At 39.3% G+C, this 15,608-nt stretch overlaps 1 protein-coding gene across 3 annotated transcripts in view; it reads right to left on the bottom strand.

Annotated features, from left to right (window-relative positions):
• CCNY (cyclin Y) overlaps positions 1–15,608 on the bottom strand; it is a 121,454-nt gene that overhangs the window by 5,387 nt on the left and 100,459 nt on the right. For all 3 annotated transcript variants that reach the window (XM_064637388.1, XM_064637404.1, XM_064637396.1), the window contains 2 exons: positions 8,191–8,357; positions 3,497–3,659 (listed from right to left, as the gene is read on the bottom strand). In XM_064637388.1, the coding sequence (XP_064493458.1) occupies positions 3,497–3,659; positions 8,191–8,357 (330 nt within the window). The remainder of the gene's footprint in view (positions 1–3,496; positions 3,660–8,190; positions 8,358–15,608) is intronic.

The following is a 15,608-nucleotide window of genomic DNA, read 5'->3' as shown; positions in this document are numbered from 1 at the left end:
GTAAATATGGGCTGCATGCATGTTTGTGTAGGGCAGGAAAGCAGCATGGCTGGCTGTGGCTTCACTACCAGGAATGGACAAAGGCACACAACTGTGAGTGCTGCACAGCCTCCACTAATTGACAAACCAGAGAAAACAGCAGGGACAGGCAGCACCAAGTCTGGAAAAGTTGTATATGAAGAAAATGTATTGTTATGATGGTGGTTCTTCTTAATTTACAGAGTATGAAAGAAAAAGCAATTGGTTACTCTTAACAAAAGAGAAGGTGAGTTTTGCTCTGTTTTGCTTTCCCTTTGCTTCTTGGATAAGAGGGATCTGAACATACAAAACACACAAGACTGCAATCAGTCATGCGACACTGCGAAGCTGAAGAGATATAAACACTTCTCTACTTGTAACTTACATATTGTTCTCCCGGTTTTTTTGTCTGTTTGATCTATAGAACTGTATCTCCTAGGGCCAAGACAATATAGCATGTATTTCAAAGGGTTTGAACTATGTGCTCATGTACCATCCTAACAATAAATAGCTCAGACAACATACAGTTAAACTGGGAGGGCACTAAAGAATGCTCTTACAAAATCCAGCCTTGAAACAAGCACAGTGCTAAGATCACAAGCAGTAGTAGGGTAGACACGTTTTGTGTACTTACCCCAAAGAGGATAATCTGACTCATATTTAGCTCAGCACATGGGATAATAACCAAGTGTGAGAGTAGGAAATTACAAAATAGTGGATTAAGGCTGGACATCCAAAACCTTCTTGGCAGAAAAATCTCCCATATTAGCAAACAGTCCTCAGGAGAAGCAAAGGAAGCCTTGACATTTGACATAATTAAAAGGAAGAAGAAAACACACTACAACATATGCTGGTTGGAACAAACTGCACTGGCAGGTGGACAGACTAGATGATGTAATAAAAGGTTATTTGCCATTTTTAACTTGCTTGATTCCATACAACAGGAAAAAACCCAAGAAAGGTCATAAAAATGGTTTCTGACTACTAGGTGGACTGGTGTAACAACTCCAGGACACTTTAGTCCACAGACTAATGAAAGATAAGAAAAAATTACTGTCATTTAGTCATTTAAAAGACAAAGCTGCTTCTTAAGTGACAACTGTGAGAACATCAATAAGGAAAAGCATCCACTGCAGACGCTTGAGAAAGCAATGTAATTTTTAACAAGTATTGCAATGTCTCATAACACCTCTAAGCTGATGGATCTTTTCCAACATTTCCATTTGATGAGGAACAGTATTCACTAGCACTGCCCTTGGTCTTCTTAAGGCGTTTTTGGGTTTTTTATCACAGATGTGTTTGCATGTTTATCACTCATGAAGTTTGCAGAAATTGTAATGCAGATTCTGCCATGTCAGATGTAATACTCTTGCTTTAGATACGTAAAATAGCTTTAAAATGCAAAAGTAGCAAAAAAAGCATAATAATATTACCATTTCTCTATGCAAGACCTTTTGTGATCTCCCATGCCAGTAAATAAGTTGCTTTAAATCTTAGGACTGAGCAAGGTCTTTTCAGTTTACCAGACAGGGCAAATCCTTCCACTGCATGTGTACATTTGCTACAAGGCTGCTGTCTTTCATCACAGACTGCAGCTTTTCCCTCAGTATCAAAAATATCACAGCCTGTGTGGTACTGCATCTACTCCACTTGACAATCCAAGCAACTGTTTTAAAAACGGAGAACTCTGGTCTGAACAGCACACAAGAGACCTAGAGAAGTGCTGCAAATGCATTTTGATAACTCTTGGCAAGCTAAATGCTTAACTGTGTTCAGGGAACTAGGCTATAAATTATGCTGTCAAGTAGTTTCAAGGGCACACTAATGACAACCAAGTACTGCCAGGGAACAGGGCAGTTCCCTCCCTTCTGGCCACAGAACAGAGGCAAGGAGGTGGCAGACCAAGTTGGTTTTACAGCAGATACTCTTTCTCTGCCCTGAAGACATTCTCTGACTAGCAGCGTTATTTACAGCCAACTTCTGCTGGCAGCACAAAGCATCCTCAACACGGGGAAATTTTTAATAATACAGGTTTATTGAAAAAATATTCCATTAATTCTTTTTAAATATGCTTTTTCTTTAGTTAGTACAGAAGAATCACCAGTATTCTCTGGGTATTTACAGTCATTTCCTATTTTTCTTTTCTTCTAAGGTTTTAGGAGCTATCACTGTCACCTTCATTTGTAACTTGCTATTTTACACTGTATGTGATATAGACTGACAGTGTTAAGAAACTGTGTGCTAAATCAAAAAGTAATTAATTTAATTTTAAGATATGAAATGGCATTTATTATTAAGACCCCCATGCCTTAGTAAATCACCTCTCCTCTTTTTCGTTTAAGATTACAATCCAAATTATTTTTTTAATATTCTCTTTAATATAAACAAAATCTGATGCAAATTTAGATCACGCTCCATACGCAGAATTAAGTTACATTCTTATTGGAGCTACCTGTGAAATTTAGAAAGAATATTTAGAAAGAATGAAAAATCTAGTGAAATTTGCTTTGATTCTTTCTCCAACACTTCTTGTTCCCACTGAAGTCACAAACAAGACAATTAACATTCCCACGCACCATTTCCCCCCACAAAAATGTGCACAGTACTGCCTGCTTGTTTTATAGGAGCACTAGGAATTTCAGAGCATGCAAAGCTCACTCTAAAACACAGGTAAACAACCTCTAGTGCAAAGATGTTATGTAATTAAAGACGGGTTATGTTAAAAGCAGTCAGCACCTAACGAAAATCTTCAAAATTAGTAACGAAATGTGCACACACTCATGCAATAATGCACTTGAGAAACATACCAGAAAAATCAGGAAAAGTATATTCCAGTCTTGCAAAGGGCCCACAATTAGCTGATGATTTAAATTCTTCCTGTGTCTGTGGGTATTCTGTATAGTGCCCAGCATTTCACAGGCCTAGACCAACACAGTGCTTTTGGCATATGGTATATTCAGGTCTCATAAGCATTCATGATTTATTCACTAAAGGCATGTGCTCATTTCTGTTCTGCCATTACTGAGAGAAACACCACAGGAGATAACAGGCTTGGATCCACATGAAGTGAATCAGTAGCAGATAACAAGAACATGGAATAGCTATTTGCAGCAACACTTGTTAATATTCTGTCCTTTAAGGTGGATAATCGGTTTTAAGAAACCAAATGAACACACAAAACTAGACTGTGAATAGTTATGATAAAACTTGTGGGTACTTTCACAAGGCCAATACAGACAGCTGCAATTGAAAAAGAAATGGAAAGCAAGACAAGGTATGAAGCAAATTCAGTCAAGTGCTGTTCCCACAGCCAGCAATACTCAAGGTACTAATAAAACCATGATGAAAATAGGGCACAAAATACTCTAATATGTCATGGGAGTATCTGGGAAAAGATGGAAGAAGGGAGAAACAATGCAGAAGTTCCAAATCCCCCTATATATTTAACACTGAGCATTGTAAAAAGAAAGTGTCTTACCTCAAGTTTATATGCCCTGTCTCTGCTGAGGGGCTCCAAAGGAAAACTCAGGTTATTTGCTTCTGCCAGGGAACGCAAATCAAAATAATACTTGGCATAAACACTGGAGGGAACATTAATATTGAACTGTAACAGTTCAAGAAACTGGCGTTCCAGCTCATTCCTGTAGAAAGAAGATAAATGTGAAGACATGTTTCAGACTAAGCATTCAGAATGTAATTTTACTTTAAATTGCAAATAGTATAAACCAAGTTCATTTCTTATTCTTGCCACATGCAATTATCCCAGCCTAAGGTTTGACCTACCCTACCAAGTTCTATTGGCACATATGTATGCCAGTGAGGAATAGGAGAGATGCTGCACCTTGCAGCTGCTACTGTGATGCCAATCAAGTCCAGGCACAAAGTTTTGCTAGTGGAAGGGGCACCTTTATCAGTTTAGCTAATACAGTTTGGGAAAGAAAATCTAGCAGGAAAAAAAAGTTCTCGTAGTTTCTGCTGTACCTCCACTAGGTGGGTCTGCACACACAGCTATGCCAAAACAACACATACACATGCCCTAAATTTGTCAGACATGTCTTATAAATGCTGCACATTTTTCTAACACCTAAATTACTGGAGAACTTATTTATTCCCTTCAGCCTTTCATAATCAATCACTTAGAATTAGTCACAGGAAACCTGAATTTTTCACCATACTCTTTTTATGAATTTTTCCCTTAGATGCAGAACCAAAATTCACAGTGGTGATTATTTCTTTTCCAGCACCTAAAACAAATGTGTTTGTCAAAATACCTTATAGGAAGAGAGGTTTTATTTGAGCTCCCACTCTGTAAAGCTTTGGTACAGCAATATGTTATTACCTACACTGGTACCTTAAAAAGTATGTTGAGAAATAAGCCAACCAACAAAATTAAGGAATGGAAATTTTCATCAATTGTACAGTAACTAGATATCCTACATAATATTTATGCAGGGACATATGATACATTTAAATCAGTGACTTCAAGATATGAGAAATAAAAAAGATAAATGGGCGCTGAAAGATGTTTGCTGAAGAGCACAGTGACTGCACAAATCTGTTACCAGCAGGCATTGACTCTGATATTGCTTTTAAGTTACATTTTGACTGCTGTGTAAGTGTGCAAGGAATGTGCAATAGAGCTTGCACAGCTGGCAACAGAAGAGGAGGAATCTGAGGGTAAAAAGTACTGGCACAGTAGTTTTTCAACACTGAATGATTTTTCTTCTTCTCCCTCTACTCTTATATCACTCTTACATCATAATCATTGTCCTTCTTTATCCTCACTCTCTCTGCCAAAATTCTATGTTTACATAATGATAAATATTAATTAACATTAAAAGACCAACTAAAAGCTAGATAGGGACTCTTTGGCATGAATTCACATTGCTGAAGATTGCAGCTTTTAAAAAATCCAAATAAAAAAATTACATTTTAAGATGTCTATGAACAAATACAGAATATTATCTTTTATACTGCCAAGATGGTATTTTCTGCAAGTTAAGCCTAAGGATCTACATTAATGGATAACACAAAGCCTGTTTTAATGGCAAAAGACATTGGCTGCACCTCTTTTGAAGAGCACCCTCAAATCTGTAAGGAAAATACATAGCCTCAGATTCTTACTATCCCCTAACTCCCAGATCTGAAAGTCAGCAGATTAACTCCAGCTGAGAAAGGAAAAAAAACCACAAATATTTTTTATTTGAACTAATGTAATTTAACTAACTACCATATCCTTCTTCCACCATACACCTACCTGAGACTGCTTTAGCATGTGCTTTCTTGGGGCACTCCTCAAATTCACACAGAAATTCAATGTAAAGTTACATACAGGACTACAGATGCCCACTGCATTTCAGTACTCCCAAGTTCTCTACTAGCTTTTAGGCACAGTCCACTGTACTGATGCTGACCTATAAAACACTGAAAGGTCTGCACCATGTTTTGCAAGATACACTTATGCTGAATGATTCACAGCAGCTGAAGATTTTTGACACAGAGCTCTTCTTCTGCCTTACTAGTACAATGAAAGGCCCCCTCTTGCTTAGAGCTAGACATTTCAAAACATCATACTGTACTGTACCAACTACCTGAAAAATAAGAAAGAAGGAAAAAATCCAGCACACCACAGATGGGCAGGGGGAAAAACTGGAAAAACTGGCAGCAGAAATATAAGCACCAAGTCAACAAGCACCAACATCTTTGCTGGGGGAGACCTAAACATAAAGCCCGTGAACCAGATCACCAAGTACCATATAGAGAGCTCAGGCTCCCCAAAGGCTTCTGGTTCTGCAGTTTGTGAGAACCCCAAAATCTTTAAGAAAAGGTTAAGAAGCTAAAAACCTTAAGGACAAGGGCTTTGGCTTAGGTGCAGCACAGAAAGAGGGTCGATGTTAATATGGGTCTGCCATGTGAGTAATGGTGTTATATAGCTCGAGTGCAACTTGTAACAGTAGCACCATCACATGTGTTTGTCAAAAACAATAACCTCTTTTTCTGTTTCCTTTCACACCACCACAGTATGACTCATCACCTGCCTTCAAGAAAAGTCTTGAGAATCAGCAATTTCAAAACTCACACTTATAACCATTCTGATTAATACTGTCATATGGCACAGTCTAACCTGCCACTCTGCTTCAAGCTTTTCAGCACTTCAGGTCATGTCCCAGCTTCATAAATACTTTAAAAGCAATGAGATTGCCTTGGAGGAAGAGCGAATGGAGGGAGACTCTTACTGCTACTAAGAACTCAAAAGCATGAAAAGGATCAAGGGAAAAAGTAATTTAGAAAAATCATCTAGGAAACAAACAGTCAAGGAAGCATTATCAAATTATTCTGCATGGAATAATATTACACACAGAAATGCGAAGGGCCTGATTTTGGTTTTTGCCCCTATTATCTCCCTCTCCCCCTTTTATTCTGTAAACCTCATTCTGTCTGGGCTATGTCAGAAAAGAAGCATCATCAACCATTCTTAAAGTAGCTTACATGTTTTAAAACAGATACTGAAATGGCATTATGTGGTATTTCCTACCTCTATATCGAAGTAAGCTTTCCCCAAAACTAATGAAAGTATCTACAGCATACCACAGTAATGCAAGTGTTTTGCATTGTGTTTTTCATTTTGACTCGATGAAAAAAAAATCCACCTTATTACAAATGTCTTGTTAATACAAGATTTAGAGATAACTTTCCTAATGCTTGAGCAATGACAGCTACTCAGAATTTATAAGACTTATCTAGCAGTGCATGAGCATGCTTAATTCAAAACAATCAGCTGACTCCTAACATTCAACCTTTCCCTTACAGATCATTTTTAGACCAGCTATAAAACTGACATAAAGTAAAATATTAAGAAATTAAATTAGGGCTGCTGTAGCAGAAACACTTGGCCTTTCACTGCTCTGAGATTGCAAACCGATATTCAAAAAACATTCTGTCTGCATAAACATTTCCTCTCATGTACTTCCCTCCTTACCCTCCTCCCAGAGGGGTTATCCACAACAACCTCTCTCCATTGGCTGTGATCCTGACTGAAGTGAGCTAAAGCACAGACAAGTCTCTATAGTTGTCATTACAGATACTTAGCTCTGCTTCAAAGAGCTCTGAAACACGTAGATACTGTACTAAAACATATTTTTAATAATTTTATTATTACTGGTTCTTACGAAAAAGGGGTGCACCAGCAGACTGGAAATATCACTCTCTGAATACACAAGCTGCAGTTGAGGGATCAGCCACCCCCAGCACCATCCCAGTGCCAATTCCAGCTGCAGCCCTTCCAGCACTGTTCTCACACACACACACACCAGCTCAGGTGAGGGCATCTCAGAAAATGTGCACAGCCTGTCACTCAGCCCTGAATGTGCACATGATTCAGACCCAGGGCACTTCAGCCAACATATATAACACCTGCTAACCCACTAAACCAAAAAAGCACTAGACTATTTACTGAAGACTCATTCTAGTATTTGTGAACATTATGATATTAATTGTATTTGTTCTTATTACAGTTATTTTTCTATTGCTGTTGGAATGTACCCTCAATAAGACTGGAATATCCAGCCACATGTCAGAATTCTCTATGCTGTTAAAAAACACACTTAAGAATGCCATCTAACTAAAAAATGGAAAAATGGAATTTTTTCCCACTTGCAACTTAAAATAATGTATTTCTAACACCTTGGAAACTAATCCAGCAGGATACAGGAGGGAAAAAAACCTCAAAACCCAAAAGCATCAATTTTGAAGAATGGCAATAAATAAGTGGGTGATTATCTAAGGGTCATTAGGATCACAATTTTTTTCCTGCTTTACATGTTTGTCTGTATGGAAAATTAGCATGACAGTAAATGATGCTGAAGTGAATAAATGCAGGCTCATTGGACGTGGGGATTTTTGTCAAATCATACATTTAAATATTCTGCTAATCTGTCTTCATTACTGTGCATGAACATCCAGTGGTAAAATACACTTCAGCCAGAAAACACAAATAATTCATGTCTTTCATGTAAGCAGCTGCCAAGTAGACCTCATGCCATCTATTAGCATTTACCATGTTTAGATCAACACAAATATACAAACTTCATACAATTTATGAAAGAACTTCCTGTCACCCTCATACACATAGATCTTGGCATTCATTGACAAAGATAAACAAACTGCACTCACATGTCTTCCACCGTGATATCTTTCAGGATCTGGCAGTAATCCACATTCCACACTGCCTGGTCGTCCCAAACTTTGGATGCCAGCAGAATTGCCCCCAGTACAATTCGCTTCCAGTTTGCTGGACAAATATCTATCTCTGCATAAGTTAAAAGTCTTTCAAGATATACCTGTGGAAACACATTAAAATCAAGACTTGATCTACTTTGATATTAAGTATAAATGGATAAGAAAACTATTCTCACAAACCCATAGTAGTAATTTTAAGACAGTAATCCAGTCTCAAGAAGATTCTTTTATTATAAAAGCTCTAAGTTTGAATGTATACATTCTGACAAGCTCATAACTGGATGTGATAAATCCATTTTAGTTGGCCTTTGCTTTCTGATGCTATTAACCATTTCAAAAGGCCAGGTGTCAGACTCCCGAATACAGCATTTCTTCTTTAGCTGTGACTTGCTCCTGCCTGCCCCCCTAATGCTGAAGAAAACCTTACCATTATCTTATAATACTGTAAAACAAAATATCACTAATCGTTCAAAAATTTCTTTTTCTTCACAAGGAAGGCAAAACAGTATTTAAGCACAAAATTACAAGTTCTAAATTATGTGTCAAGGCCATTACTAAAAATGGAGGTTTGTCTTTTTATTTAGACCATCACTCTGAGAAGACTTTGATGTACAAAATTTGGTATTGGGAGACCACATAAACACAATGCTCAGTAAAAAGGCTGCACATGGATCTCCCCAGAGCCTGCACTACCTGAAGGTTCTGTGTAAAAGGCTGCCTTTTGTTTTCCAGGCAGCCTGTGTAAGCAACCCCCTTACACTCTATATTGCACAAAATAATTTGTAATCTTTCCAAGCAAAACTGCTCCTTGAATTACAAACAAACAGTATTCCTTGGAATTGTCCTTGGAAAGCAAAAAACTTCTTTAAAGCAACACACTGCACTAACACAGGCAGTGTCATAAGCAGAAAGCCTATGGAAGCCATAATATCATGCCACTCAAATTAGGAAATGAAATTAATTTGCTTCACATCAGTGCAGATTTTGACTTCTTACTGTAAATGCAAAACCTTTTAAATTTCAACTTTTCACATCCAGTTTTAGTAGATTTTTTTAATGAATATTCCACATCTACAGATACAAAAACCATACAAAAATCAGAAAATAACATCCTTTCTTACATGCAGCTCTAGCTTAGAAAGAGAGAAAATAAAAAGAAAAAAAAAGAAAAAAGAAAACGAAGTAAGGATTTTGTGTGGGCTCAAATTCAAAGGCATTTAGAGAAAAAAAGTAAACAGATGAGAATTATATTGCAAAGAAAGACATAGAATCACAGAATGGTTTGACTTGGAAGGGACCTTTAAAGGCCATCTATTTCCAATTCCCTGCTGTGGGGAGGGACACCTTCCACTAAACCAGGTTGCTCAGAGCCCCATCCAGCCTGGCCTTGAACCCTTCCAGGGATGGGGCATCCACAGCTTCTTTGGGCAACCTGTTACAGTGTCTCACCACCCTCACAGTAAAGATTTTCTTCAACAAGGCCAAGTGCCGGGTCCTCCACTTTGGTCAAAACAACCCCCTGCAGCGCTACAGGCTGGGCACAGAGCAGCTGGAAAGCAGCCAAGCAGAAAGGGACCTGGGAGTTTGGATTGACAGGAAGCTGAACATGAGCCAGCAGTGTGCCCAGGTGGCCAAGAAGGCCAATGGCATCCTGGCCTGGATCAAGAACAGTGTGGCCAGCAGGTCCAAGAAAGTGATTCTTCCCCTGTACTCAGCGCTGGTGAGGCCACACCTGGAGTGCTGTGTCCAGCTCTGGGCCCCTCAGTTCAGGAAGGACATTGAGGTGCTGGAGCAGGTCCAGAGAAGAACAACGAGGCTGATGAAGGGACTTGAGCACAAGTGCTATGAGGAGAGACTGAGGGAGCTGGGGTTGTTCAGCCTGGAGAAGAGGAGGCTCAGGGGAGACCTCATCACTCTGTACAACTCCCTGAAAGGAGGTTGTAGCCCGGTGGGAGTTGATCTCTTCTCCCAGGCAGCTATCAGTAACACAAGAGGGCATGGTCTTAAGCTCTGCCAGGGGAGGTTTAGGTTAGATATTAGGAAGAAATTCTTTACAGAGAGGGTAATCAGGCATTGGAATGGACTGCCCAGGAAAGTGGTGGATTCTCCATCCCTGGAGGTTTTTAAGATGCGACTGGATGTGGCACTTAGTGCCATGGTCTAGTAACCACGGTGGTAGTGGATCAAGGGTTGGACTTGATGATCTCAGATCTTCCAACCCGGCTGATTCTATGATTCTAACCCTACCCTCTTTCAGTTTAAAGCTATTTATAGCCCTTGTAGTATCACTACAAGCCCTCATAAAATGTCCCTCTCCAGCTTTCCTGTAAACCCTCTTTAAGTACTGGAGGTGCTATAAGGTCTCCCTGGAGCCTTCTTTTCTCCAGGTTGAACAACACCAAGTCTCTCAGCCTGTCTTCACAAGGAGAGGTGTTCCAGCCCTCTGATCATCATCATTACCCTTCTCTGGACTCATTCCAGCAGATCTATGCCCTTCTTATGTTGGATACCCTGGAGCTGGATGCAGCACTCCAGGTGGGGTCTCACCAGAGCAGAGCAGAGGGGCAGAATAACCTCCCTTGCCCTGCTGGTCACACCTCTTTTGATGCAGCCCAGGGCACATCTGGCTTTTAGGGCTGTGAGTGCACATTGCTGGGTCATGTTGAGCTTCTCCTCAAGCAACACCCCCCCCAAGTACTTCTCCTCAAGACTGCTCTCCATCAATTCTGTGCCCAGACTGTATTTGTGCTTAGGATTGCCCTGACTCAGATGCAGGACCTTGCACTGGCCCTTGCTGAATGTATTTGCACAGGCTCACATCTCAAGCCTGTCAAGGTCCCTCAGGATGGGAGACGAACTTACACCTCAGTAAAAAGGGAGCATGAACTTGCCACTATTTTCGCATCAGTGCATACTTGAGAAATTAGCTTTAAAAACTAAATAGGAGCTTGATAAGACACTATTCCTACACCACCTTCATAACCATATTGATGTATCTTCCAATAGCATGTTGAGGGATGTGAATAATTGCTCTTGCTTCCTTGGTGAGAACTTGGGCTTAACTCCAGATATACTGTTTGCTGCAATGAGGCTCTGTATCATCCTTGGATAAAAATGAAGATGATAAATAGCTCTCCAGCAGAAAGGCACTTAGCGTAACTTTCAACTCCTTTCTTGTAATTACTAAAAGAGCATTTTCTTTTGTTCACTTGCTGCAGCCTCCTTGACTCAGTCTTAGGTTTTAAGTGCATGTGTTCAAGTAAGAGAAGACAGAAAAAGCTAAGACTTCTTCTTGCAGCAAACCTTCATAAAAGTTTATCAACGTCCTCAGCTAATGTGGAATTCACTGTAATCTAGGACTTGTGACAGCATCAGTGTTATCTTTAAGACATTAGTGTATTTCTTCAACTTTCAAACAAGCTCAGTCAGCCCCACACAGAGTCTTTGTTCTAGCTCTCTCTAGCTCTAGTTTGGAGAGAACCCACTGACTGCAGACAGGGGATATTTAGGCTGGTACATACTTGAGCTCTCACCCTGCTGATGTAGAGCAAAACCTTGTAACAGCAGCATACACACAGCCAGGTGAGCTCTGTCTCCGATGCAGATGTGCCAGAGTTCATTATTCCTGACAAATGGAGCTCTACTGCTGGTTTCATCTCGGAGCATTTCAATACACGAGGCCCTAGTGGGATGTACTATCAGCCCGAGCACCACTGATGGGATATCAGAGTAGGACAGGCAGAGTCTGCCATGCACTCACTACTGAAGGGGATGCTTCTGGCACTGCAAAGATGTGCTGAATCAGTACAGACTTTTGGAGAAGGGCCAGGTGGCTCTCAGCCTGTTTGAAGAGGAAGGCTGGTGGGGTGGTTAGTCACTACGCTACTCATCCCAAACAAACTCGTGGCTGGTGGGAGAACACCACCTGCTTTTGCTGGCAAAAGCCAGCCAGTCTTCCCACACATGCAGGCAGACATGCTCCATCTCATTTAAAAAAAAAAAAAAAAATCACTGAAAATGTTGGCCCTGTAATGGTAAATGTGAGATGTGGAAATACCATTTGTAATGCAATTATGTCTACACATTGAATAGTGTCTTAAACACAGGGGTCATTTTCTTAAATATGGGGTTTGTGTCAGACTGGGATTCTGAGTGTACTATGTGGTTCAGTGTATTTGCCTGTTGTAATGAATTTCACCTGCTTAATTTTCAAAAGCAAAACACTTTCTACATTCCTTTAGAACTAGATGCCATGAAGTCATATAATAATGCAAATTTTAAAAGATCACAGTAGAGAAGAATATTACAACTTGCATCCCAGAATGCTACAAAAAAATTACTTATATGTCAAAAGACAAAAAAATGCAGAAGAAACAGTGTGAGAAACACTTTTTTTTTCTTCTTTTTTTTTTTTTTAACAAAGTCTGAGGACCTCCTGTCTTCTGGATTATTTTGGCAGGCATTCCTTTACAGAACTAGAACTAATGAGCTTTTAGTATCTAGAAGTTAAAATATGATTTGCCTCCACCCACCTTTAACAGCTCTATCCATGCCCAAAAATGGAACTAAAGCTTAAAACAAATTGAAGCTGATCCAACATTTTTACTTTTCTTCAATTTACTTCATCCTTTGCAGTGCCTGGAAGTAAGCTTTTGTGGCAAAACTTTTCAATACTGCTCTATTAAACATTCAAAAGCTGAATTCCCAAAAGACATAGATTTATTCTGCCTTAATTCAACAGCTACTTCTGCTCAAACACTTTAATACCATCCAAGACCCATCTTCATCACACTTATCATTGCCCACTAACTTCTGTGACTATATGTTTATATAACTTTTACAGAATGGTAACAAGACTACTTATATAGACTAAAGTTACTGATGTGACATTAGCAAAAACTTTCAGTGGCTTCAGTCAAACAACATATCGTTCTGAATTTTTCCCAGCTTGCAAAGAACAAATACAACCCAGTGTTAATATCAACAACACTAAAATACTCAAAACTCATTTTTACCACAATTCAATTCCTAGGTGAAATGAAAATGCAATTCTGATTGGGAAAATGCCAATGGACATTGGTCCATCAATACATTTTTACTTACAAACTCAGTATCTCAGAGTCTGATACCTCCATTATTAGTCTACTGCATTTGGAAATGAATGTTCTACATGACTATCGATCTAACAAGTTTTGATGGACAACAGTTGCACCTCATTGGAGACATTTTAATAACTGAGCACAGGTCAGAAGATACAGTGCACAGAGTTAAGATTTCAGAAGAGCAATACTGGATTATTATTTTCCATCTCTTCCCACAGACTCACGCTAAGATTTCTCAATTACTGACTTTTATACTTGGACTATCAGCAAACTATTATTTAATCATAAGAGAAACCAATTTGGTGATTTGCCTTTGTTAAGAATTCACTTACCTGAATGAAAAAGAATTTATTTCTACTAATTAAATAAAATTACCACTCCATGGGTATAGATAATCCCAAACTGGTTCTGAGTTCACTGAACTCTGGAGAGGTTCACTAAGATGCAGTAGCCCAGGAATGTAGTTGAATGGCTTCCAAAGCCATTTCAGATCCAGAGGTACTGAACTAATTTGTTTCAGCACATACCTTGAGCTCATAAATCTTGCAGACCTGAAACAACTCCATGCTGACCTAGTTTGGATGCCTCTGATCTTGACTCCCAGGACCTGGACTTGCAGTGGCATGGTGGAGAATGGCATTTAGCCATCCATTATAACCACTAGTCCTGGGAGGCTTTTTTTTATCCAAACACAAAACCGTAACATGGCACAAACTAAAAGGATCAGCAAGAGCATCCAAGCTCCAGCAGCGCTGTTCCAGCAGGGCCACTGCTAAGCCTGAACTAATCCCCAGGGTGATTATTTGCAGTTGGATTAATCCATCCTGGACTAATAACATCTAATAGTAACTAACCACAGTATCCAGTGTCATCCCAGTTATCTAGGATGTCAGGCTCTCCATGATCCTGGATAGCAGAGTGTTGGTTACACAACATCCCAATCAATAGAACATAAATCATTTGAAGAAAATGAAAACTAAAGATAGCACTGAAGAGTTCAGTTTTAATTAGTGTGAAACAGCATCTCATGTTTCCCATCTCAGAGGGCATTATACCAGATTTTGGATATTATATAATACACTCAACTAAAAAGAAAAGTTAAAATACTGAAGAAGGTTTCTTTCTCTTTTTTTTCCCCCTTCAGGAGGATATATGCCAATATGAAAGTGTCAAATCCTTTCACTTCAGTATTTCACAATCACAAAAAACACTCAAATTTTATTAAAACCTATGGGGTTCTTATAGAAGTTTTGCATCTCTTTGCTACATCATTTTGAAGCTCTTCAACATTAACTTCCAATACCCTACTGATACATCTTACCACATTGGAATTGCAGTCTAAGCACCCAAAATACCATTATTCTTTTTTTTTAGGCTTCCCTAAAACAATGGAGAAGATTTTCTGTGGAGGTTATGAAATTTCCATCCTCAGAGAAACTCAGAACTCAACAGGTCAGCCTGAGCCAGCTAGGTGTGCTTTGAGAAAAGGCCAAATCACACATGACCCCCAGAAGTCCCTTCCAACCTAAATTATTCTGTGATTATATCTGTCTGCAGTACTAGAATTTCCTGTGGTGCCACATGGAGAGGTCAGAAGTTGTGTGTTGCCTCCAAGGAGGCTGACAGGGAGTCTCAGCACACTAAGTGGGCAAACACTGAAGAACATCACTGACATTACTAGAGTAATTCTGAATTTTGAGGCAGTAGAAAGAGCAAAGCCCTATCTTCTCTCATGTGGTTTTTATATGGCTTTATGCCAAATTCTATCTCTATTTTACCAATAAAACTCTGGTGGCTTTAATTATTTCTCACTTGATTTACACTGACAGAAAGGAGAAAATGTTTTTGGTATTTTAATTACCATAATAGAGAATCTACAAATGAGTCTGTATTTGCAAAAACCTCATTCCCTCGCTGACTAGGTAACCCACATTGTAAGTTGCAGGAGCACAGAGTAACTAATGAAGATATTTCCATCCCAACAGATCATGGAGAAATACACAGTCCTCTTGCTTTAATGAGAAAACTTCAGTGTGTCACAATGCCTTGAAACTAAAACAATATCTAGACGGAAAAGATTCTAATTGGTAGTGGGTCTCATATAGCCAAATCATGGCTCTAATCCAATCACTAAATTGCCATATGCTCTGTTTTATGCAATCAGCCAGTTCCCTACCACGACTCTCCAGAAATAACTGTGCTTTGCAATTGCCCAGCTGGGCATTTAAAATGTTCCACAAAGGCCTGGTG

The sequence above is a fragment of the Pseudopipra pipra genome, chromosome 1, assembly GCF_036250125.1.
Source record: "Pseudopipra pipra isolate bDixPip1 chromosome 1, bDixPip1.hap1, whole genome shotgun sequence".
NCBI lineage: Eukaryota > Metazoa > Chordata > Aves > Passeriformes > Pipridae > Pseudopipra > Pseudopipra pipra.
This window is presented reverse-complemented; position numbering and strand designations above follow the sequence as displayed.